This window comes from Canis lupus, chromosome 36 (genome assembly GCF_011100685.1).
Source record: "Canis lupus familiaris isolate Mischka breed German Shepherd chromosome 36, alternate assembly UU_Cfam_GSD_1.0, whole genome shotgun sequence".
NCBI classification, from domain to species: domain Eukaryota; kingdom Metazoa; phylum Chordata; class Mammalia; order Carnivora; family Canidae; genus Canis; species Canis lupus.
Genome location: NC_049257.1, coordinates 4,361,213 through 4,388,601, shown reverse-complemented (window position 1 = coordinate 4,388,601; position 27,389 = coordinate 4,361,213). Strand labels below are relative to the sequence as shown.

At 38.6% G+C, this 27,389-nt stretch overlaps 1 protein-coding gene and 1 pseudogene across 18 annotated transcripts in view; both read left to right on the top strand.

The window, feature by feature from the left end:
• CCDC148 (coiled-coil domain containing 148) overlaps positions 1-27,389 on the top strand; it is a 285,404-nt gene that overhangs the window by 180,767 nt on the left and 77,248 nt on the right. For 17 of the 18 annotated variants that reach the window (XR_005384565.1, XR_005384564.1, XM_038584562.1 and 14 more), the window contains one exon: positions 6,401-6,519. Coding sequence is in view for 16 of the 18 variants with exons in the window: in XM_038584562.1 (XP_038440490.1) it covers positions 6,401-6,519 (119 nt within the window). In the remaining 2 variants the exon portion in view is untranslated. Of the gene's footprint in view, positions 1-6,400; positions 6,520-16,055; positions 16,145-27,389 lie in introns of those variants that run through there. The other variant, XM_038584573.1, reaches the window with a different exon arrangement.
• LOC119867807 lies at positions 24,435-26,731 on the top strand (annotated as a pseudogene).

Here is a 27,389-nt window from a genome sequence, read left to right as displayed (position 1 = left end):
ATCTGACTTTCATGGACAATCTGACTTAGAGAAATACCAAGCCCCCCAGGCTCTTTTGAAATTAAATGCACTTCCACCCCTACATGACTTAGGGGGTGGACTGCTGATTGTTTATTGTCTATTGTTATTGTCTAATTGGATGCTTTATTAATAGTTTTGGATTTATATAAGTTGAAATAAGAAAAGTATTGTGTGCAATGTTGCTTTTCCATATAATTTCTCTCTGGATTCATTTAGCAGAGGTTTATCATGTATTTCTCATTTGCAAGAGGCAATACTAGATACAAATAAATACTATACTGTAAGGAATGTTCTTTACCTTTCAGAAATTCACACAAACGTGTGAAAGAATTATATGATGAAATATAGATGCTTGTCAAATTGATTGCAGGGAATGTATCTAGTTAAGAATTATGACCTCCTTCTGCATGAGTCACTAAAACCTTTGAAATAATGACCTGGAAGCAAGGTATAGAAGCTTATTTGTTCAAGGATTCAACATCACACAGATTGCTTCAAATCAGAAACCAAACTGTCTTCCTTCCATAATGTTTTAGTCCTAACTTTTTGCTTTCTATGTGTAAAAAAATTCTTATTTCATGCTAAATTATAATAATTCTTGGACTGAAGGAGTGAAAAATATAATTTAATGGCTATGTACTATCAGTCCAAGTTTTTTAGAATAAACTCTGAGGTACTACAATGCTGTAAACATTGTTTCCTAGTGGAGTTTTTAATAGGAGAAATATTGTTTGGAAGATTAGAAAGGTAAAGTAGGATATAAAAATGATCTCCGCTCTTTGAAAAGTTAGCATAGCATTATGTTACAGAAAAATTATTTGGTTTATTTACACTTTTACTGGCTTAACTTCATCAAAATGAGCAAAATGTAGGACTATGGAAGGGGAACATCCAATATGAATCATAGATAAGAAGAAGAAATAGGGGCATAATTAGGGCCTGATTTCCCTATCATTGGAATGTTACAAGGATCACTCAAAAAGTGAAAAGCAGGGTGTTTGAAATCTGTGTCTCAACAAATGTCCCAAAGGGCTAGCTAAATATCCTTAGCCTTAACTTTAGCTTGAGGCATTCAAAGCCAATAATTCTTGACACATAGTTCCTGCTCCTATTAATTGACAAAAAGTGAATGGAACTGTCCTTAGGGAAGTGCTTAGTTCAGACTTTACCATCCTGCAAATAAAACTGCTGGCCCTGTTCCCATCCACAACTTTGTTATTCTCGGATGAGAGACCAGAAGAAGCTTCCACTCACCTAATCAATTAAGCCCTGTGTCAGACATGATACAAGGTACCACAATACCAAGATGAATAATGCAGACCAATATGGAAAGTGCTACACTAAGGATACCTAAATAGTGCCTTAGAAGGTACGCCTATGTCTGGAAGAGAGGGAGAAAGAGAAAGGCTGAGAGAGTAATGCTACAATTGCATCTTAAAGGATGGACAGGAGCGATTCAGCAGGCTACAGGCAGGGCAGACCATGCCAGCTGTGTAGGAAAGACGAAATATATCAGTAATAATGCAGTGGCAGAGCCTCATGAAAAAGAATCCAGGAACTCAAGGCAGGACAAAGAAGGGAGAGTAACAGATCTTCACCAAGGGTCATCGGTGTGCCAAGGATAGAGCTAAGATTTTTTCCTAGAGGGTTCAGAGGATGAGTCAAGGAGGAGATAGTATTTATCCTGATGATAAGGATAGAGTAAAACTGACAGGTAGAAGAGGGAAAGGCAATAGATCTAGTTAAGAAAGTTTACAAAAGGCAGATAGGAATGAAAGTACATGGCCACCTTTTTCTTCTATTTATGTTCTCACCCTGGACATCTCTACTAATCCTGTGGCATCAAATACCATTGTAAATAGATATTTCCTTAATTTAGATCTCCAGCCCTGAACTGACCCTCAGCCACCCAGCTGTACGGATGTATGCTTATTTGGAATCTCCACTTCAAGGTCTTGCAATCACATCAACTGTTTAATATTCTACTGAGCTCCTGGTTGTCTTTCTTTCCCAAACCTGTTACTCTTCCAATCTTCCATCCCAGTTATTGGTACCATCATTCAACCAACTGCTCTAGCAAAAAGCTAGGAATCATCCTTGATTCCCTTTTTCTTCAATCTTCATATCTAATTCCTCAGTGAACAATTTGATTCCACTCAAGAACCTTCTCAGGTCTGAACACTTCCCTTCATTTCCTGATCCAAGTGATCATTTTTACCTTATTCTTCTATCTGGTCCCCTTGTTTCTCCTTTGTTCCTCTACTATCCATTCTTCACTCAATATCCAGAGCTACTTTTAAAAAAATGTAAGTCAGATCATGTCACTCCCTGCTTTAAGCTCTCTAATAGCTTTTCCTTGTTTCTAGACCTAAATCCTCACCTACCACTTAGCTCCCAGCTAGCTTCTCAATCTCACCTTCATTCTTAACTCATACCACATGCTCTAGCTGTACTGGCTTCTTCTCTGTCTTAAAAATGCACAAGGTCTTTCCCACTCAATGCTATTGGACCTAGAGCTCCCACTTCCTGTGGTGATCACCCTCCATCTCTTCCTGTAGTTGTCTCACAATCATCTTTCAAGTTTTAATTCAAGTGTCATTACAAAAATATGCCTTCTTAATGAAAATTCTACCCCAATTTTTCTAAATCATTTCTATAATTATTTCCTTCTTAGAACTTGAGATGTAATATTCTGTTCATTTTCATTTACATGTTTATTCGTTCTCTCTTTCTAGAGAGTCGCAGCTCTGTGAAATAGAGGCCTTATTTCTCTTTAAGCATCATACTCCAAGTACATAGCACAGTATCTGGCTTAAAGCTTGTGTTCAATAAATATTTGTTGAACAAATGAATGCCAAAGTCAGTAATATCTTAAGACTATAGATAAGGGTTGACAGAATTAAATACACAAACACATTATGTAAAATAAGGATTGAAAAGGATCATTTAGTTTGCTCATTTGGACATCACTGGTGAGAGTACTGAATTTGGAGGGAAGGCAGTGGTAGGAATGTCATGGGTGAGGAGTAAAACGGGAGATGTGAAGTTGAAGAAAAGTATTCTAAGATGCTTGACTGAAAAGGGAACAATGAAAGTATAGTCTTGGGGATCTAAAGAAAGTTTTTAAATTTTTGTAAATGTGTGAGACCTGTATATATTTCCATGTGAGGAAAAGGAAGCAGTACAGACCAAGAGTTTGAAGGTACAAGGGAGAGAGGTAGATGATGGAGAAAGGTTATGAAGAAGATGGAATTGGGGAGTAGGATCTAGAGCCCAAAAGGGATAAGTCTTTAACAAAAGAAAGGCATCTCTTCTTCTGAGGGGCAGGGCATCATGGAAAATATCATTTAGAGATTCCATTTCCCCTGATAAAAGTGAAGAAGGAGAGGCAAATATGGAACTTAACATAGTAAACAGGTTTTAGAATACAGACATGAGAAATTAAGAGGCATTAACCAGGAGTTCATAAAAGAAATGCTAAAAAAAAAAAAAAAAAGAAAGAAAAAAGAAAAAAAAAAAAGAAACGCTGATTGTCAATGAAGATTCAGTTGAAACCATAAGTTTGGTGCCAGTTTCTACAATTGTGTGATTCATTCATCAATCAAATGTTTATTAGGTATATACTATGGTCTAGACCCTTTAGTCGATGTTGGAAATGCCAGATAAATACATCCCACTTTCTGAAGTCTGGTGGGAGAGAGAAACAAGCATATTAATTAGCAAAGCCTTGTGATGAGGGCTCTACTAGAGGAATAAAATTATGCAACCAGAACACAGAGGATGTTAGAAAAGGAGTGGGTAGTTTCGGGTCATAGAATCGATGGTTATAATTGAAAATTTCAGAATTGGAACTGAAATGTGCTTGATGACAATAGGATCCTGGAGGAAGAGGTGGCTCCCTGGAATGGAGGAAATCATGAAACTGTGAGATTAATAGATTGGAGGGCATTCAGGCAGATGCTGAAGTTGTGTAGGAAAGTGGAAAGAGTTGTTTTGGACAATGAGTCCTATGTGGCTGTGACCCGCATATCTGAATTCTTGATGAATATCTGTGAATGACCTGGAAGTCCACACATGCCAGTGATAAGGACAGGTAGAAAGTGATATAGCCAGATACAGTTAACACAGAAGGAAGAAAGCATTGTACATGAGAGGAATATCATTGGAGTGTAAAGCAGCAGTGAACAAAGAGGAAAATGCCCAAACCATTCCCCAGCCTCCTGGCACATGGGGAATCAGAAGATAATCATCCTTTACTCAAGAGAATTGCAGTCAAAACAGTCAAAATGTATAATGATACAGGAGTTTCAGAGAGCCCAGTAGAAAGCACTGAGAGAGAATAAATTGTGCTCACATAAGAGGAGGGAGGGAGAGAGATGGGGGAGGAAGTAAGAAAGAAGGGGAGAGAGAGAAGAGGGGGAGAGGAAGAGTCAGAGGGAGAAAGAGAGAGAAAGATGGAGAGGGAGGCTCACACTCTAGCAATGTCTGAAGATGGCAGAGAATTGGGAATGGAAATGATTGATCCAAAGATGACAAATGCCTCAGGTATGACTTACTTCTAGAGCCTGCAGAGGATAGCAGGCCAAATGATGTCTGCAATCTGAAGACACCAGCAACCTGGGGTTGGTCTGCTTGTAGTCAAAGGATGTTGACAAAAGGACCACTGACTTCCGTCCAACGCCAACACCCAGTGTAAATGAGCATTGTTGGTCTGTTGGAGCCCAGAGGAAAATGCTCTTTAATATCTGCTTTTTTTTTTTAAACATTTAGTTTTGAAGTTGGTTTTCTCTGATTACAAAAGAAATACATATTCATTGTAAAACAATAAAGTAACACTGAAAAGCATAAAGCATAAAAAAGACCACTTAAACCCCCTGAGGAAGAAGATATAACCATGTTAACATTTCCATATCTGGCACTGATAGAATGCTGCGGCATTTATCCGTTAGGGCTCCGAAACATACCTTGTCAGTGTTTCCTATGTCTGTCTCTCCTACCCTCTCCTTTCACTTCCCATCTTTGGTTCTGCTACCTTTCTAGCTTCGTCTCCATTCTTCCTAAATCCACATCTCCATGATGTCTGGAGTGAAATTACTGTGCGTCTATTCATCTATTCACTAAGCACTGAGTGGATGTCTCCATTGTGGTTGCTGGTGTTGGAGTTGCGACGCCTGTGGCCATGTTGCTCGGGATGCTTCTTTTAGTTCTCCCAGGGGTCAGAGACCATGTTTGCTAGGGAAAGTCTGAAAGCACTTAGCTTTTCATATTCACTTTTTAAAAAATTTTTATTTATTTATTCGTGAGAGACAGAAAGAGAGAGAGGGAGAGAGAAATAGAAGCAGAGAAAGAAGCAGGCTCTCCACCGGGCATGGAGCCCAATGCGGGACTCGATCACAGGTCCCTGGGATCATGACCTGAGCTGAAGGCAGATGCTTAACCAACTGAGCCACCCAGGCACCCTCATATTTACTTCTTAAAAGAGACAATGTCACATTGTGGGTGAAGCTAACCTGTCCCCCACACAGAGCTTCTGCTGGCAGCTACTCACTATCATTCACCATGGAGGTGCTCTGCTCTTTTCTTTACCAGCAAGATCCAGTCTCTTGGGTCACACACAACATGGCAAACCAGAGTGGTTGACTTCAACTGTCCCATCACTAGGGGACCTTGAATAATGGTTTCATCCCCTTGAAAATCCCTATGTGTACTTTCAGTTTCCTCAGTCTGCCTCCATTTTCAGAGAACAGAAGTAAATCAGGGCCAGTAAGAACAATGCTCTCACCCTTTTTGAGCTGGATAAATTTGTCCTTTATTTTACCACATAAGTCAGAACTACTATATATCACAACTCTGCTAATTTTTCTTCTCCTCCTTCCTCCCACCTATCTCCTGCCACTTCCCCAGAAGCATAAAGCTTTCAACATCCTGCTGTCCATTAGCATAAATAAACTCATGCTTTTAAAGTAAAAATAGGTTTAAAGCTATATTTGTTAAAGACTGCATTACCATAAGGGGATAAAAATATTCTTGAGTAACAGGTAGATCATATACTTTAGAGACAATAACATGCTTCTATTGTGGTTCCCTGAAAGTCAATTATTTTAGCCCTAGATTTAAACTTTAGATCTCAGCATAAGTTATGTTTCCACCTCAGAAATTGTTAAACCATGCAGTTTCTCAGGACATGTACCTTCACGTTTTCATTTATTTTTTTTTCTGTTGTCAACATACTGTGGCCAGATCTAAGAAATGAAAAAGATAAAGTGCCATTTAAATTCAATATTGGCTATATGAACCAGTGAATATTTTCTCATTACTTTTCACCTGATTTTGACTTATCAGTTGTTAATTTAAATTCTGTGTATCATTTATACAATAGATAAGAAAATACTGGGCTAAAAAAGAGCAGAAGTGGCAAGAAATGGAAATGAGAGATCTTCAGCGCCTGGAAGAACTGAAGAAATTAATGGCTGAACAATCAGTGAAAGACCGAGAAAGGTAAAAGAAAAATCTTAAATTGCATAGTGATGGAGATGGTAGGGTAACCAGTAGCAGAGGGAGGATTTTTCTATACTTAATGTGTTCTTACAATATTTATATTCACAAATAGATAAAATGATATTTATAATGCATTTCAGTCTTATATTCATACACAAATCTCTAGCTTGCCATTTAGTTCCTTAGATAGCTTCCTAGTTAAAACCCTCAGAGACAATTTCATAGTGTTTGATTGCCCACTGTGTGCATGAAATGATATTGGCTGCTGCTGTGACTGAATATGTTGACCTAGAAGGAGGAAACCATTATTCAGTTAAGAAGGGAGACCCATTTACTGTGAGGATGGCTGGGGAAGGCAGTACACAATTATACCTGTATGTAATTCGTTCTAGTATACTTAGAATGCACCCTATATAGAAAAACACAGAGGATTTCTTGGAATGGTGTAATTTTAAAGCTGAAAAGGACATTTGAGATCAACTAACCCAGTGTCCTGATTTTATGAATGAGTACCCTGAGAATTTAAAATTACTTTTCCAAGTTTACTGTATCAATCAGGGTCAGTGAGGAGACAGAGACAACATAGTAATTTGAATAGGGAAAATTTAAGATAAAGAATTACTAATTCTAATAGAAAACTTCTGTTATATAAAGAGATAAAGAGAACTTTAAAGAAAATCCCAGGGCTGAACGAAGGTTCCCATAGCAGAAACAAATGTGGAAGTGTCCCCCCCCACACACACTCCATGGTTGGGATTCAAACCTCATTGTAGAAGACACAGTTGGGGTTCACTGCATAGTGAAGTTCTTAGATGGGCTCAACCAACATATGTTCATAGTCACTGGGCAAGCAGGAAACACCCTGCTTGAGTATAGGAGGCCAAAGCTAGAAGTCAACCACTGGGAGGCCTGCAAAACTCAGTGGGAATCTGACCATGGGAGTGCCTCTGAAATTTGATGGGAAGCTGATCATTGAGTGCCATTGGAACTCCATGGGTACAGGTGCCACTGGGTGTACCCCACACATGCAGCAGGCAGCCATATGGTAGAAGCAAGAAGGAGTACACCAGAAACAGGAAAGAAGGCCACTTCTTCCATCACCATCTTTCCAGAACCCCTTTCTGACATAACATTGTGCCAGCTGAAAGGGAGAAATAGTCACAGGGTGTAGCTCTACTTTCATAGAGTAGGCAATGAAGGGTAGGTTTGGAGTTATGAGATAATAAATTGATAACTGGCTTCTGAGTAGATTTTAACAAGAGATAAATTAAGAATAGCTCTTTGGTTTCACAAAGGGGGTCACAGTAACTTTACTGTTAGTGTAAAAAACTTGCCTGGAACTCTGTAGTTTCTACTAAATTTTGCTGTGAACCTAAAACTGCTCTAAAAATAAAGTTTATTTAAAAATTACCTCATAGGGGTGCTTGGGTGGCTCAGTCAGTTGGGCTTCTGACTCTTGGTTTCAACTCAGGTCTTGATCTCATGGTTCATGAGATTGAGTCCCTTTTTGGGATCTGCTTGGATATTCTCTCTCCCTCTGCCCCTTCCCCACTCTCTCTCTCAAATACATAAATAAATCTTTTTAAAAAATAAATAATGAAAATTACCCCTTAGACTTATATTGGAAAATATAACCATTTTATACAACGAGGTTCACTTACATATAGGAAGCTTCCTTTGTGACCCATGGGAGTTATCTCAAACTCCAGTCACCAAGTTTGCAGAGTAAATCTGAAGTTCCATGTAGATGCCAGACAATTCCTAAAGATTTTCTGGATGAAATTTACGTCATTTTTGAGATATCTCAGAATTTTAGAGTTCAGTTTAATCTGTTATGGAGAAAACTGAGAATACAGAAAAGCCAAGGCTCAAGGCTAAGAGGTAAAACAGCCAATGAGAAACCAGCCAAACAAGCACAAACTAAGATAAGGTGGATACCAGCAAATAGGTCATGCCATGAGTCAGAGACAAAAAATCCCACTAAAGAACAAGACAATGGTGGAGGCCAAAGGCTGGTTAGGTAGTCTGAAGCTATGCTGGAAAAACAAGAGAGAGCCATAGGAATTAAAGGGGGTGGGAATAACAGAACAGATGTGAGGTCCCAGCATCTAGCAGGCATGCTTCTAATAGAATCTCCCCCTCAGAGCCAGGGAGTTTCTTTGATTACAGAGCCATTTCAGTCTTTTGCTTCCTGTTCCAATAATTATCAAGATTAGCTGACTCAGAACTCCAGTTGAAAAGAAGAAAAGGAAAATCAGATTAATCTGCATTACATAACAGGAAAAAATAGGCATGTCACACATAGCAAAAAGAGTACTAAGTACTAGAAATCAGGGGACCAGGGTTTTAGTCTTAAATGTTCATTGAATAGTGTATGACTTGGCCAAAGCCATTCGTTTAACTTCTATGAAGTTCTACCTTGTTCTTTGTAAAATTGAACTGGATCGTTTCTGAGGGCTAAATGAGCTATCAACTTTTAGGGGTCTATGATCTGTAGGTTCAACTCATGTGACGTGTAGACTTGGATAGTTATGAGCCTAATATTTGCATGCCAGTGGGAAATCAGTGGAGAAGTTCATTAAAACATCAGGATAATATAATGTATCAAAAAATTGTTTCCTGAAAATGTTGGATAATGTTGTAAATGAAAGCATTGTCCTCATTCTGTGACTTAGGGAGATGGAGTTCAACATGTAAAAACTACTGGTAGCTTTTGCTTCTGGCAAGAACCAGAAGTTCTGTTCTCTAATAACCACCCTGACACTAAGAAATCTGGCTAGGTATTTTTTTCTCTACTACTAAATACAGTTCACAAATCTCATATTTAATTTTTTAACTGAAGGCACATATTTTCGCATCAGAATAAAAGCTTGAGACAGTTTCTAGATCTGTTAAAAACACACACCTATGGCCTTGAGGGTTTAAAAACTTCTGTTGTTCATTTTCTTTTTCTATTTTTGAATTCTAAGTTTCTTGAAAACAATATCCATAAATTACCAAACATATTAGGTCAAACTGTAAGAAAATTCCATTTCTGCAGGTCAGAAATGGTTAAGCATTGGCAGTTTTATGTGGTTCAGCATAAAAAGATATAGTGATTCATTTTATTTATTAATTATGTCTTCTCAGTTATAATCTGTGTTTCACCCTCATTTAAAAATGTTTTTAGTTAAATTTAATATATAGTGTATTATTAGTTTCAGAGGTAAGGTTTAGTGATTCGGCACTTGCACATAACACTCAGTGCTCATCACATCATGTGCCCTCCTTAATGTCCATCACCCAGTTACCCCATCCTCCCACCCAGTTCCCCTCCAGCAACCCTCTGTTTCCCATAGTTAAGAATTATTTTATTTTATTGACGTTGTCTTTGCCAAAGTTTCCACTAACCTCCTGATTTCCTAAGCTCTGTTCTCTTTCTGAACATGTCAGAGAAGTTAAGAGGGAAGGTTCTTTAATCAGGTTGTCGACATTAGAATCCTGGCTCCATACTTTATAACTATATGACTTTGGGGTAAGTTGTTCAACTTCCCTGTGCTTAAATTTCTTTATCTGTACAGTAAAGGCATATCTAGTGTCTACTTTATAGGGGTGTTGCAAGGATTAAAGAAGTACTGAATGTAGCACACATTAACTATAAGTGATTACTATCAATTGAAATTTTTAAAACATAAGATACTTCCTAATAATTTTTTTCTCAAAATATTTAAGCATTTTAACATTTTAGATAAAACATGTAATAACGAGACATTTTATTAAAAATAAAACACGAGGTTCAAGCTAAAGTGCCCGTTGATCACTACTGTCATATAATGTCTTCTCTTGAAGTCCTTTCTGTTATCAGTTATCTACTGATATATATGCATACATTCTATATGTACCTATATAAAAAATGAGTTTAAAAACAAAAACAAAAAAAAACCCAATACATTTTATAATATAATACTATTGTATTAACTCCAGCTGACATAACAAAATACTATAGACTGGTGGTTTAAACAACAGAAATTTATTTTCTCACAATTCTGGAGACTAAAAGTCCACGATCAACACGCCAGCATGGTGACTTTCTGGGGAGAATTCTTTCTGGCTTTTAGACAACTGTTTTCTTGCTTTGTGTCCGTAGGTAGAGAGAGACAGTAGCTCTCTGATGTCTTGTCTCACAAGGACATTAATCCCGTCATGAGGGTCTACCCTCATGACCTCATCTAAATTTAATTATTTCCCAAAGACCTCATCTCCAAACACCATCACATTGGGTATTAGGACTTCAACATATGAATTTTAGAGGGACATGTTCAATTTATAAAAACCATTTGTGTTTATAAAAGCATTTATGTATCTATAAGTTTACCTATTTATTATTAACTATTTTTTGATTACTGCTAGCATTTAAGATTTTTGTGCCAATTAGAAAAGGTGCTCTGTTTTAATGGCAAACTGCACAGATTCTCTACCTGAATAGACAAATTAGGAAAAGACCCCTTTCTGAACCATAGCAGTCAGCTTGACAAGCAGCAGCAAAAGTGGACTCATTCCCTGTTTATAATACTGGTCCAGCATCACGTTTGCAAAACACAAACTTTAAAATTATATGTAGCATCTCTGCAAATAAATGTACCTAATTCTTTGAAAATAGTAAGTATTATCCACATTTCTTCTAAAATTTAGCCATCTGGACTTTATTTCCAAGAATGCTATGAGCTAAGTGTCTGACTTTCATTTTTTGGTTTAAATTGATAGCCAACTCTCTCAACATCAATTATTTAATGATTCATCCTAACTCACTAAGTTGAAATGCCACCTTTATTATGTATTATACTTCTAATTATACTTTCATATCCATATGGACTCTCGATTAGATTAAATAAAGACTGATCTATATTTATATTTCTACATTGATACTGTGCTGTTTTAATTAATCTGTTTTGCTATTTGATAGAGCAAGTGTTCACTCATTATTCTTTTCAAAAATATCTTTTTCTTATGTCAAATTTCATTTTAAAAAATTCTGTTGATTGTTTGCATTGAAATTTTGTTAAAGAATACATACCAAACTTAATCTCTAATCTAGGATCATCCTTCTGGAATAGCTCTCCAGTTCAAGTCTTCTCTCAGCTTCTTCAAAAGATTTCATAGGATTTTTTCTGGTGAAGGCTTCAAAATTATTTTGGAATAAGTAGAAATTGATGACCAAGAAGCGAATTCTAGATTTTCTTTAGTAGCTGTGTGAGGAAAAGTGTATGAACTAGGAAGGGACACAGAGGTGACAAATGTCCATCAAGTATTTAGATTAGGTAAAATATGAGGACTTGTTTCATTAGGAGTAGAGTTTGAGGTAAGACAGAGAAAGAAACATGGTCTTGAATATTATTGAGCTATTTCTATCCTCTTAGGTTGAAAGATTTAGTTAGTTTGTTCTCAATCTCTTATTTTCTAATAAATATATTTAGCTATAGATTCCTTTTTTCCCTGTCTCTTTAGCTGCATTCTACAAGTTTTGAAATAGCGTTTCATTATCTAATTTCTAAATAGTTTACATCTCATTTTTGATGTCCTAACAATAAATTGGTAGATATTGGGGTATTTGCCAAAGGCAAGGTTACTTATAGTTTTCAATTTTTTCTACTTGTCTATTTTCCACATCTTTTCATAATAATGTACAAAAATTTAGAATACTCTATAGAAATCTATTAATCTTACTGCTTTTAACATTAAAAAACCCTCTTTATTGAAGAACTTATATATTACAAACTCTCTTGTTTTCAGTGTACAATAATTTTTAGTAAATTTGTGTAGTTGTACAACCATTGCTATAGTCTAGTTTTACATCATTTATATCATCCCAGAAAAATCACTCACACCCATTTCCATTAATTCCTGATCCTACTCCCAAGTCCCAAATAACCACTAATCTATTTCTGCCTCAATAGATTTGCCTTTTCTGGACATTTTATATAAATGTAATGCATCTGAGTTCTTTTCCTTAGCATAATGTTTTTGAGGCTCATCCATGTTATAGCAAGTATTGTTTTTTTCCTTTTTATTTCCAAATGGTATTCCATTTCAGTATTACTTTTTAGATCTGTTTTGCTAGGACAATATATGTTTCTTCATGTTGGTAAGAGATTAATGTATACAGGATGATTAACCAAGCAGGGTTCAAAATTTACATAAAAGTATGATATCAACTCTATAAAAGACTTTACTTTGTATTGAGGTGAAGTATTTACTCACATCATTCCCAAATGTGTGAAGAATAATAACTGATCTCAACTTCTCAATGAGACCCCATCATCCAGGGTAGTGAACAAAGATGAAAACTTTTCCATTAAAAGTATCTCAAGTAGCAGCCCGGGTGGCTCAGTGGTTTAGCGCCGCCTTCAGCCCAGGGCATGATCCTGGAGACGGGATCGAGTCCCACGTCGGGCTCCCTGCTTGGAGCCTGCTTCTCCCTCTGCCTGTGTCTCTGCCTCTCTATCTCTCTCACATGATTAAATAAATAAGATCTTTAAAAATAAAAAAATAAAAGTATCTCAGGCTCTTTCATTTCAAAATGATCTCATTTTGGATTATCTCTCTTCATTTGGCGGGGGGGGGGGGGGGGGGGGCGTGTAAAACACCAACTCCAGTCTCCGATGGAATGATGGAATGACTGGATAACCTACAGATTCTAACACTGTTCAGGGTCCTCATTACCCTGTTCAATTTCATCTCATCCTTCTATCTCTCCAGGGTATAGGCAGTACTATCCAATAGAAATATTATGCCAATCAAACATACAATTTAAAATTTTCTTGTAGCCACACTTAAAGATGTAAAAAGTGACAGGTGGAATTGGATTTTTTTAAAAGATGTATTTGTTTATTTGAGAGAGAGAGAGATAGCACACGTATGCATGTGAATGAGCATGGGGAGGAGCAGAGGGAGAGAGAGAATTTTAAGCAGGGTCCACATCTAACAGCACAAAGCCTGACACTGGGTGTGATCTTACGACCCTGAGATCATGACCTGAGCCAAAATCAAGTCAGATGCTTAACCACCTGAGCTACCCAGGCACCCCTAAGGTTTTATTTTTAAGTAATCTCTACACCCAACATGGGGCTGGAACTCAAATCCCTGAAATCAAGATTCACATGCTCTTCTGACTGAGCCAGCCAGGTACCCCTTTATTGAGCATTCTTTACGTCAGATATGCACAGGGAAGAGCAGAAAGCATCATTGCTTCCCATTACCATTGAAAGTTGCAGAGTAAATATGCAGAAATTAGATCATTCTTCCATGCAGAGGGCCCTCTCTCCTCTTGTCATGATGACATTTTGTAAATGCTTGTTAAAATGTTCAGTCTCTAACTTTTCTGAAGCTCAGCTCTCTGAAGCGCAGCTAACGTAGACTCTCCTTCCTCTGTATTTGCCAACTGTTATTTTTACAAGGATGGATGTAATTGTGACATTTCACTTATTTATATTCACTGTTGTTCTTTGTAATTTAATAAAAAGCCTGCCTTTCCCACTTACCTCCTTTGTAATAACTTTAACATATTTAAAATTTTAACTGTATGCTCTAAAAGGTAATTTAAAGATTTCTAAAACAGACTTTCTTGGCTAAGTAGCTCCTCTGGCTAGCATTTCATAACCAGATGCCTGAATGAAGCCAGCATGACCAACAACTGGAAGGTAAAGATGTAAGAACTTCTTTGGTCAATGCTAATATAATCCTAGAGCACTTTGCATTCTTGGTTGCATTCTTGATTACAACAGCATCACCTGGGGAGTATTTGAAAGTCCTAATGCCCAGGCCAGGCCCCAAATCAATTAAATCAGAATCTGTAGCAATGGGATCTTGGTCCCAACCATTTTTTTAATATCTTCAGGGGATTCTAAAGTGCAGTGAAGTTTGAGGACCAGTATACAGGACTTCTTTTTCTATTTTTTGAAGTATGGACCCAAATCATCTACTGGGTTCTTGAGAAGATCCCATCCTTTGTAGATGTGCCCTGAATTTTTAAATTCTGATGCTATTCCTTCATTGAAATAGTCCAGGGAAGTTATGGAGGTGAAACTTTATATTCATGGAGGATTTTATCAATTCAAGAATCCTCTGTAAGCAAAAATCTTGCAGGTTTCTCTCTAAGCAGGTGTGTATGTGTGTGTGCATACAGGTGCCTGGGTGTTTAATGGAGAAAGTAATGCTTTGTGTAATAACAAACACTAGTTTTTAGTTATTGTTTCTGAAAGAAGGGAGTTTTTCTATGTTGCAACACAGTACATATTTGAAGTTTAAGATGGTGATGACCATTTGGGAAGGAAGAAACTAGAGCCAGCTGCCTTCCTAACACTAAATTGCCTTTGTTAACAAATCTAGTGTGTGTTTTGGGGTGCTTGCCAACAGCAGGAAATTGACAATTATTGCATTTTCTAAGTAGTAAAACCAGATGTTTCTATTTTCCATGCCTTTTCTTAACAATATACAAAATTCAGCATGTTGTATTGGAAGACATTAAGGGCATTTAAAGTGGGTTCACAGTCTAATCTGTGATTTTTAAAGAGTATGTTTATTAGAGTGACTTCAACAGAAACTTTACCAGCATTTGTTATGTTTTTGCTTCTCAGCAAGAGATTTCCCAAAATTAGTAGGATGCTCTTGTTCATTAAATCTCTGTCAACCAAATCCCCATTCCAAGTGGATGTTCCAAATAATGTCGACCAAGGATCACTGTGAGACATTAAACAAATATAGTTCTTACTAAGACTGTTTGCTTTGTCTTTTAAATGATATTAGAAATGTTTCACAAATTAGCATTAATGTAAAAGACTGAAATAGACCCCACTGGTAACCAAAAAACCATTCTTCCAACCCATAGAGGCAATTCTGTCTAAAAATAATAATACTTAGAACCTGCTCATCAGGGGCACCTGGGTGACTCAGTGTTGAGCATCTGCCTTTGGCTCAGGTTGTGACCCTGGGATCCTAGGATCGAGTCCCACTTCGGACTCCCTGAGAGAGCCTGTTCTCCCTCTGCCTGTGTCTCTGCCTCTCTCTCTGTGTCTCTCATGAATAAATAAAATCTTTTTAAAAATGAACATGCTCATCAGTATAATATAACTAACTATGGCATGTATGTGTGTGATTGTGTGTATTTTCATATATTGGAGAATGAATAAAAATTATTTGGACTTAATTGTAATATTGTATTGTTAAGGACTATTGTAATAGTTCTTAAATGCATTTTAGCTGAACAAGCATAGTTGACAGAGGGAGGCTTAGAAGTTTATGAACAAAGTAATGTACAGTAATTTTAATATGAATATAAATAAGCAATCTTGTGCCAGTGGGCAGACGGAGCACCAGCTGGGCATAGATGGCTCAGCTAAGGGTCATTGTAGAGGTCTTGGATGATGATTTATCTCCTGAGGTAGGCAGGTCCAGCTTCAGATCTATGATCCTTTCCAAACCATAGCAATCAGAGAGTACCATTTGTTTAGGAGTTTGGGCTGCTTTAATTTATTGTTTACAACTTTGATTTTTGATTTTAGAAATCTTTGCTCATTAAAAAAGCTACTGGATTTCTACCAAATGCCACATTGATCTGTCTGTTGCAGTTACTTGTTTAGGACATAAAATGGAATGTCAGCAGGTATGTGTTTGGTTGAGGGTTGGCAATATTCAGAAACCTGTTATAATACATTTTTATACAAATGTGCATTATTGGTTCCCTTTAGTACCCATCACTATTTGTCCTTCATATGTATGTGTCAATGAAGTGACCACAGATGCTATCATTTCAACATTTATACCAATATGGAGAGGCAAATGATTTGCTATGTCTTTTCTACAGCAAAGGGATGCTTGTTCTCCGATGCCCCACATGGTCTTTTGAGTGAAGTAGAGGCAACCACTGTTTAGGTTACAAAGGTTTTTAATCACCAACTCCTTAGCAAGGGAGTTTTACTAAGCACTTTCCGGTAATGACACACTGACCTATTAGGCATAAACTCTAGGAAGATTTTCTAAAGCTGCAGGGCTAGGCAGGCAGAAACTTGGCAAGCATGGTTAGATGAAGGATGTATAAAGCCACAGGCTGGGAGAAATGTAATGGTAACCTCCTCAAAATACCACTATGAGGATACAATATAGCTTCAAGCACTTGTTTACCCTTCCCTTCCTTGCTTGGCACTACTCCTGTAAGGAACACACACACACACACACACACACACACACACACACACACACAGCTATCAGATGATATTAAATAGTAACTACTTAGTGAAAGGAACGTGTTTATGATCTAGGTTATTTTCTTACTTTATGTATTTTAATATGAGTTTGATAGGGTCATGTAGTTTTAGAGCTGGGAAAGCATCCAGCCTAGCCTCCTTGTATTAACTAGGGTTCTAGTTTACAAACAACTAAATCATTTCTGCTTGGATTTTGCAATAAAAACATTTCATATTAGGGTAGCTTACAGAATCATTTGCAGAACTGAGCTTAGAAAATGTCTGGGAATAACAGAGGCTGGAAAGATAATAAGAGGCAAGACTGTACTCCAACTCCCTGCACAGACTCATCCCAGCAAGTCCAGCCACAGTCCATTAGATGCCACAGTTTGCACCTCCTCCTCTGCCATTTCTGGACTCCAGATGTCCCAGTTGGCAGTGCTGCTTTTAGTCACACTCCTGGCACACTGCTGCCACCAGTAGCCTTCACGGTGTCTCCACAGGCCCTGCCTCTTTGCATTACTGGCTTCGAAGTGAGGCAGCTGATGGGCCGAACTCAGATCACATGCTCATGAGCCAGCTGCCAAGGTGGGAAAGCAAGTATCGGACATCGCTTTACAGGGGAAATTTCTTCAAAAGAAGGACTCAGAAGCTGAGAAAAGGAAAGAAAGATTAAAAAGATGTCTCTTATAGTCCACAGTTAGAGTTGGCAAAAATCAACATACCCTTCTTTTCATACCACATTGCCAATAAATTTCCTTCCACCAAACACAGTAATTTTACCTTTTACAACTCAAAACATGCTTACCTCATCTTAAAGGGAATCAACTCGAAGTCTCATGTATTACATTTTGTCTAGCTCTAAATTGAAGATCTCTAAATGATGTCTTTTTGCTTTTTTGTTCTCTGGTTCTATTATGATCCATCCCAATATTCCATGACTTATGGACTAAATATTAGATTACTACCAATAAACATGCCTTATGTAAAATTGGAAGGAAAAGAGAGGTGAAGAAAGCAGACAGAAAATTAGTGTGTGTGTATGCGTGTGTGTGTATATATATGTATATATATATACATATATATATATATAAATTATATATAATGAATTTTGGATTTGGATCTTTTCCTGGGCTATTGATATGCAGTGTGATACTCTCTCCTGAGAGTGGGCAGTGGCAGCAAGCTGCAGTTTCCAGTTAGCCACACAAGGGTAAACAATCGGTACACTTATACCCATACAACCATTCCTTTTTTCACTTTTAGCACAGTATTTAATAAATTACATGAGATATTCCACACTTTATTATAAAATAGGCTTTGTTTTAGATAACTTTGCTCAACTGTAGTCTAATGGAAGTGTTTTGAGCACACTCACAGTAGGCTAGGCTAAGCTACGATGTATGGCAGGTCAGGTGTGTTATTGACATTTTCAAATGACAATATTTTCAACTTACGATGGGTTTATTAAGATGTTTATTAAGTCGAGGAAGATCTGTATTTATAAATGTATGTATGTATGTATATGTGTGTATGTGGTGAAAATCATAATTCAAATTTATTTATAATTTTTCTTTTCTATTATGCATTACATTTGCTCTTTGCTTTCAGCCAGCATCTTGGCTGGGTGAAGTTCTTTACCTAATGGGTTGACCTATACCGGCTTATGTATGGTGACTTTTACTATTGACCATGCAATGCCAGAAGATATCCTAGGAGTTCCTTAGAGGTCACCTACTTCTTCCTGCCTCTGTTGTTAAATGACAGCAGTCCTATTTCCTTCTGATGTCAACTGTTCCAAATGTCAACTGTTCCACCTCTGATGTCAACTGTTCCACAAGTAGAACCTCCTTTTCTACTTGTTTACTAACTGGTATGATAAACCCCCAAAGGCAAATATTTACATCAGCTCCCATTTCAATGTAACCATTGTTATCCTCCCGCTGGCAGTATTAGAAGTTAAAACCATCTAGCTGGTGTTCTGGGGGAGGGGCCTGTTGTGCTGATTTTCAGGTGTTAGCAGTTGGGGGAGCTGCTGTGCCCCTGCCTGGATTTACCCCAAAGATACAAATGCAATGAAACGCCGGGACACCTGCACCCCGATGTTTCTAGCAGCAATGGCCACTATAGCCAAACTGTGGAAGGAGCCTCGGTGTCCAACGAAAGATGAATGGATAAAGAAGATGTGGTTTATGTATACAATGGAATATTACTCAGCTATTAGAAATGACAAATACCCACCATTTGCTTCAACGTGGATGGAACTGGAGGGTATTATGCTGAGTGAAGTAAGTCAGTCGGAGAAGGACAAACATTATATGTTCTCATTCATTTGGGGAATATAAATAATAGTGAAAGGGAAAATAAGGGAAGGGAGAAGAAATGTGTGGGAAATATCAGAAAGGGAGACAGAACGTAAAGACTGCTAACTCTGGGAAACGAACTAGGGGTGGTAGAAGGGGAGGAGGGCGGGGGGTGGGAGTGAATGGGTGACGGGCACTGGGTATTATTCTGTATGTTAGTAAATTGAACACCAATAAAAAAAAAAATATTAACAAAAAAAAAAAAAAAAAAAAAAAAAAAAAAAAAAAAAGAAGTTAAAACCAGCAGAGACTAGAGTCTCAGGGATGGGGAAAAAGAGATTTTGCAAATGGGTCTTTAGGGTTAATAGTGAAAAGCACCATTCCCACTCTATATGATCTGGCTGTGTGGAGAAACGGGATAATATATTAGCCACTACTTGAGAGCAAAACCGCCTCCTGTAAAATAACACCCAACCTCACAAAATACTATCTCACAGCTCATGATATATCTAAGTCTTCAATAGGCCATTTCTTTGTTTTATAAGGACAGCAGCATGGGGGCTTCAGCCCATTTCCCTACATCTTACACAGTTAGGGAGTTCCTTAGGAAGAAGCATCATCTTGTAGAATGCAACAACAGTGCACAAATGGTGCAAACATGGTGTACAGGGAAAGAAAATCCAAATTCTTTTTGCCTTTCCCCTGATGGAATGAGTGTGATATAACGTTGTAACGAGTTAACACTGTCTAAATCCCTGCTGTATTTTGCCCTTGACAAAATCGGATCAGCCTTGATGAGGGTAAATTCATGTAACAGAGCAATGTATAACTTTTGTTCCCACCAGTGGGAGAATTTTACCATGAGCCCACTGAACAAGTATTAATTTGTTAGAGAAGAAGACTGACACACATATAGCAGATCATCTCTTCCATCTAATTCTTTAAAATCACCCATATATTATTCCCACACTCTGAACCAGTTCCATTAGGGGAACTTTCCCACACACATAATCTCTCTGACTCTTCCTGTCACAAATCCTCCAATCATATTCCTTCAATGTCCCTAATCAGCTGGCCAAACTATTAACTACCACCTACAAATTGTTATTAATCCATCATTTATTCATTTACTTAAAAATATTCAAGTACCAGGACGCCTGGGTGGCTCAGCGGTTGAGCGCCTGCCTTGGGCCCAGGGCGTGATCCTGGAGACCCAGGATCGAGTCCCACATCGGGCTCCCTGCATGGAGCCTGCTTCTCCCTCTGCCCGTGTCTCTGCCTCTCTCTGTGTATCTCTCATGAATAAATAAATAAAATTAAAAAAGAATATTCAAGTACCTAATGTGTGGCAGTTACCTAATCCTTTGCCTCAAGTAAAGTGAACATTAAGATAGTCTTCTTGAAATTATACCCACTTGGAAAATTTCTCTTCTCTCTACCATCTTTCAGGGAGATTTCAGAGCAGAGCTACTCATCATAGCAGTTTACATCTGTCTGGGGCCAGGATATGTATAGACCTGGCTATAAAACTGGCTCATTTTTTTTTCTTCTCCAGTCAGCTAGTTATTGAGAATGCCCCTTGGGCCATATGTGTGGGTTGAAGGAGTGATGTCAGTGTGGAAGGTGAGCCACCTGTTCATAAAAATTATCTGTGTCTTCCGGTCATGCTCATGGTCAAGCTCAATCTACTTTCATTTCATTAGTCCATGTTGCTAGTCACTCCCAGCTTTATGGCCAGGTGGCTCAGATAACATCCAGCTCATTATGAATACCTGGAGTCTTATTGTCACCTGGTGTCTTAAAGTCAATAGTCCAATTGGTAGCTACACTAGTCTATAAAAGGTAGATTAAAAAAATAATACTATCTTATAAGGTTGTTCTGAGAAATAAATAAATTAGAACATGGGAGCACTCACCACAAAGCCTACCACATTGCGCCTGCTTGACAAATGCTAGTCATCATAATGATTGTCAGCGTCCATTAGTGAACCAAGAGCTGGTTCTTAAAAGAAAACCCTGCAAAGAAGACCTGAGTGTGCTATCCAGTCCTGAGGGTATTAGACAAGCTCTATGGAACATTCTGACCCTCCAGAATACATCAGGGAATCTGTGATGCCATAGGGCCAAGCGGCACTGCTGTCTCCACTGTGGCTTAGATCAGTTGGATAGCTTTCTTTGTCTCTGGTCCCTTTTCAAACTGTAGCTTTCCAGGTCACCCACTAGACTGACTGGAGAGGCATTCCCAAATGCTGATTTTGCTGCTTTCCAAATCCAAAGGCTATCAGCCCGCACTGTGATTTTTATAAGTGGAAAATAGTACAGGTCTTTTACTTTGAACTGGAGTAAGAAGATCTATCTTGAAATTTCGACCCTATACTTTCTGTCTCTCTGATCTTAGGCAGGTCCCACATGGTTGTTATCAGAATTAAAGGAAATACTATCTATAAAGTACCTGGATTAAAATACTCCAATATTAGTTCCTCTGCATACTCTCCTCCTTACCTATAATGTTTAACCAACTGTCTCCTGACTGCCACATGGATGTCTCTCTGGCACTTCAAATTCTCCATGCCTCAGAGGAAGCTATTCATCAACCCTTCTAATCTGTTCTTCTTCTACTATTTCCTTTTGGGTAAAGGAAACTACCACTCACCCTGCTGCCCAGTCAGGTGACTCCTCCCTCTCTCACTCCCCATTTCAGCAGCCAAAGGCTTCTGAAATCCCATGAATTTACCTTTTGAATATTGGTCTCTATTGCTATCCTCATCAGTCTACTGTTATCTCTCACCAGAATTAAAGCTATAACTCTCACTATTTCATCCTTGCCTGCAATGCAAACACATCCAGTCATGTGATTCTGATACAAAAAACTCTTCAGTGGTTCATCTTCACACTTCTGATAAAGTTCAGATGCCATAATATTGCTTATGAGATGACCATGGTCAGACTCTACTTCATCTTTTACCTCCCACCTGACTGATTTTCTTTTTTAAGATTTTATTTATTTATTCATTAGAAACACAGAAGCAGAGACATAGGCAGAGAGAGAACCAGGCTCCCTTGTGTGGAGCCTGATGAGGGACTTGATCCGGGGACCCTGGGATTACAACCAGAGCCAAAGGCAGATGCTCAACCACTGAGCCACCCTGGCGCCCCTCCCACCTGACTCTTGCCCATCCGACTCCTCTTTAGACTCCTAAACACTACCAGCTCCTGAAGGGCCCCAGTATTTTACTTGCCTCCACTGGCTCTTCAGACTGCATCTTTTGAGAACACTCTCACAGCTAATTCTTACTCCTTCATGTCTCTGCTCAAATGTGACTTCCTCGGAGGCCTTCTCTGGCCCCTAAACAAGGTTAGGTCTTAATACATGTTCTCGTAGACCTGTTGTGATGAAATGTGGTGACAAACCATCCCATAGCTTGTTGGCATGGGACAAAAATGATGTTATTATTGTGCTTTGGATTCATTGGGTTAGGAGTTTAGACAAGTCCCACAGAGGATGGCTTATCTCTGCTCCATGATGTCTGGACTATCAGACCTTTGAAGACATCAATGGCTAGGAGTGGCTTGAATGCCTGGAGCTGGAATAATTTGATGACTTCCTCTTTTCATTGGACTGGGTTGACTAGAAATTTAGGAGAAGCAGGAGCTCTGGGGCTCCACATGGTCTCTGTCTGAAGCTTGACTCCTTCAAAGCACAGTGGGCTCAGAGCAGCTGGACTTCCTACAAGGTACCACAGGGCTCCAGAAACTCATCTTCCAATAAGCAAGGCAGAAGCCATATGACCTAGAAATCACATAGTGTTACTTCTATTTTACCTGTTGGTCAAAGTAGTTATAAGCCTAACCAGATTCAGGTAAAGGGAGTTTAGCTCCAAATTCTTAAAAAGAGGAAGTATCAAATAATTTGTCATCATGTTTTTTTTTCCCCTAAGATTTTATTTATTTGTTTGAGAGAGAGAGCATGCACAAGTGAGGGGAGGAGCAGAGCAAGAGGGAGAACAGACTCTGCTCTGAGCAGGAAGCTGGACATGGGGCTGGATCCCAGGCCCATCCCACTAACCCTCACCCAGGATCATAACCTGAGCTGAAAGCAGACGCTTAACCCACTGAGCCACCCAGGTGCCCCTGTCATCATGTTTAAAGACCAGCACAATGTCCTACATCTGCACAATCTCAACACCCATATTTTAATTATAATTACTTGTTAGATTTTTATTTTTTCCAATAAATTTTTAATTTTATGAGAACAAAATCTGTGTCTACACCACAATGTTCTCATATTTAGCAATTGTAGAGTAACACACAATCTCAATAAACATCCATTAAATGGGAGAATGCATACAGCTAGAATAAAGTGGTAAGGCCTGAATTTGTTGTGGGTGAATGAGCCACGTTTGTCTTTGCTGTGGTTAAACTAGAGGAATAAGGAATTACCTCACTCTTATGATTATTTATCTTTGCCTCTTTTTTTTCTTTTTCTTTTTTTTTTAAATTAATTTATTTATTTATGATAGTCAGAGAGAGAGAGAGAGAGAGGCAGAGACACAGGCAGAGGGAGAAGCAGGCTCCATGCACCGGGAGCCCGACGTGGGATTTGATCCCGGGTCTCCAGGATCCCGCCCTGAGCCAAAGGCAGGCACTAAACCGCTGCGCCACCCAGGGATCCCTGCCTCTTTTTTTCTTAAGAATGCCATCTCAAAAGTGTCAGGCCTAAGTGTTAAATGTCATAGATCTTAAAGTTACCTAGTTCAATGATTTCAATTTTTGAATCTTTTCTACTACCTCTCCACTTAGTGGTCATACATCCTAGGTATGTGTGTATCTCCAGACACTAAACTTTCTGTCTTCCAGGGCAGTCCATTTCATCTTTGGACAGCTATTGAATTTTTCTCTTTTCCTCTTGTTATTTCTATATTTTTTGGTAGTAAGCCCAGCTCTTTCTTATCAGCTTCCACGCATTAATCCTTCTTCTATTGCTTGAGAGCAAGTGGAACAAGACTGAACCTTCCTTCTCTTGACAACCATTTAAATACTGAGGATAGTTATGTATTTCTCTTTCCCCATCTCCATCTCTATCCCTATAAGCCCTTTCTTTTCATAAGCTCTTTTTGGAGAGGTAGGTTTTCAAATCATTTGTCATTTGCAATGAAGGAGAGGCATAGGGGAAAACCCTCTCTGGCCAAAGGGGCCCACCATGGTTCAGCACATATCATGGTTCAAGGTCACTATGGCAATATTATCAAAGGATAGAGATTATTATAAATAAAAACCATTACTTAGGACGCTATTTGTGTCAGTATCTAAATACATTTATTTAAGTAAGACAAATTTACATCTACAAGCAAACTAATTTGATTGCACAGAGGTATTAACATGTGATCAATCGGTCATGGTAAAGCCCCAGGTTAAAAAGACAGTGGATAAGGTGCCTTCACTTGCAGAAGGAAGTGAATGAGAAACCTCTCTAGTTCCAAGCTGATAGACCAAGATTCTAGTTGTTATTTACCTACATGATGACTGACTCCTCCCGATTATACTGATTACTAACTTAGAACAAACCTTCCTATTTAGGGCAGCTAACGGACCTTTTGAATCTCAGAGGTCTGGGAACAGACTTAGTATCTGCTCAGTGGATTTAAAAGCATAGAGCTGTTTAGCCTTGTCAGGCCATTCAGAGGAGCCCCTTTCCTTCACCAGAGCCAAGTGAGGCAGCTAAAACACAGCCTGCACAAAGGTGCAATTGTAAGTTCTTCCCTTTTGTTTTCTAGGTTGAACCATACCTACCATTCTGTCTATTTTTTGTATTGTCTGTAAGCCAAGAATATTTACATTTTTAAATGCCTAGGAAAAAAAGAAATCACATTATGTGAAAACTGCGTGAAATTTAAATTTCTGTGCCCATAAGAAATGTTTTATTTGAACACAACCATGTTCGTTCATTTGTCTATGGCTGCTTTTGTAGGCCACAATGGCACATATAGTGTGACACGTACAGCAGCTGTATGGCCCACAGTGTCAGTGTAACAATGACCATGGGACATACTGTGACTGTATGAGCACAGCAACAGGCCTGAAATATTTATTATCTCACCCTCTAAAGAAAACGTTTGCTGACTCCAGGTTAGTGGGATGGTAGAAGGGGAGCGCATCAATTCTGTGGCTTTGTGTAAAATATCCTTATGTATTTGGGTTCTATCCATAACTAGCCTCTAGATAAATTGAACTGGAATCTTAAGGAAAGCTAGAAAACCTGACAATTCTATTCAATCGACGGCGTCATTCTTTTTTGTCAGTTCCCTTTCACATTAAAGTAATTAGAGCTCTAGGTATGCTCTGACCCTCAGCCAAAGCAGAGCACAAGAAAAGGTTCTTCCGCAGAACATGTATGTTAATTAATTTTGCCCAAGGAGACAAAGTATTGGTGCATGTGTATATGGATCACTTTTTAAAATCTTTATTGAACTCACAATCATCTCTCTCTTTTTCCTCTATCTCCCAACTTTGATAAAATTTCAAGTTTAAGGAAGAACTGCAAAAATTGTACAAAGAATTTCTACCCAGATATACTAACTTTAAGTATTATGCCCTATTTCCTTTATTTGTATTCTTGCTCTCTTCCCTCTTTCTCTCCACCCCGCCCATACACTGTGGTCTACCATACTATTTAAAAGAAAGTTGCAGGGGTACCTGGGTGGCTCAGTGGTTGAACACCTGCCTTTGGTTTGGGTCATGATCCCGGGGTCCTGGGGTTGAGTCCCACATCAGGCTCCCCATAGGGAGCCTGCTTCTCCCTCTGCCTGTGTCTCTGCCTCTCTCTGTGTCTCTCATGAATAAATAAAATCTTTTTTAAAAATAAAATAAAATAAAATAAAATAAATAAAATAAATAAAATAAATAAAATAAATAAAATAAATAAAAATAAAATAAAATAAAATAAAATAAAATAAAATAAAAAAATAAAAGTTTCAGGCAAGTGGTGGAGTTGCTATGCTTTGGTTCTCTCTCCAGGCCTGTGTTTCTGTGCTTCCTGCTTCAGTGAGCTTCCTCCAAAGTTTCCTGCTGCCATGCTCAACTGAGGGGCTCCGGCAGCAGCAGCCAGATATCAAGGCTGGGCTGAACAGCAAGGCCTTTGGCATCTTGGCACCTCTTACATTACTGAGAGCCACCTTCCTTGGTTAGATGGCCCTAGATTAGGATTCTCAATGGAATATGCCACCATTAGTTTGCACAGTGTCCAGACACCTAGATGCCTATCCATGTGAGTATTTGCATGTTATGGTAAATGCCAAATTTGAGGAAGAATCAAAAGTATCTGTTGCTGAAGAATAAGACAATGATGATAATGTTGAACCTATTGCTGAACTTAGATTTGTGCCTAGTGATAAATCAGCAATGTTCACTGCAATGTGTGAACGCCCAACTTTGCCTCCAGATCCTGAGGATGAAGATTCAGATAACCATCTGACGAGGATGGAGAAGAATAGGATGCAGAAGCACATGAACAAGGGTGGGCAGACATCCCTACATTTTATACCCATGAAGAAGGATTATCCCAATTAGCAGCAGCAGGCCCGGCCACATTGAAGAGTCTAGAACACAGGCTTTCTCAGGCTGAGCAGCCAGTGTAACATGGCTGGAGTCTGGACAGAAGAGTCAACAAGAGACTATGAGGTGGGATGGAGGTAGCTTCCAACAGTTGCTGGATAGTTCGGGGATGCAGATTGTGGTCACTGAGAATGATTCATGCTGCTGTGAGATTCTACTCCTCGCTGTAGAAAAGAACTTGGTGCCTCTTCTACTGTGGAGTAAGTGTTGATAAAAGTCTTTTTCCTTCTCCAAAATTTACCTAAACCAGTTCTTTTATGAGACAGACTATACAGAGATTAAAAACTTGTCACCGAAGAAACTATGACCTTTATTAACAAAGGTGAATGAACTAAGAGGGTATTTGTAGTTTATCATCTACCTTAAAACTCTCTGTATATAGGTGCCCTCTGAGTAGGCCTATAGTTCCTACCTTCACTACGTGCATCTTCCGTAACCTGGCAGGCCACACGGTGAGAATACACAGGCACTTGAAAGTGTAGGTAGGCTGGATGGGAAGAGGGAGGTGGAGTATAATATCTACCCCCTTTAGAGGCTAGGCCTTCCCTTACCCCTTAAAAAGAAAAAAAAAAAAATCTCAGAGAAATCCCGACCGCTGCTCATTCTCCAGAGGGGTAAGTGTCTTTAGGGAGCCTCTTGGGAAATATCTTAGCCACATATACTATCACTAACACAAGTGCTGCTGATTAGCCTTTAATGCCTTTTGCCACATGTCACCAGTCTGTTTTGTTATAACCTC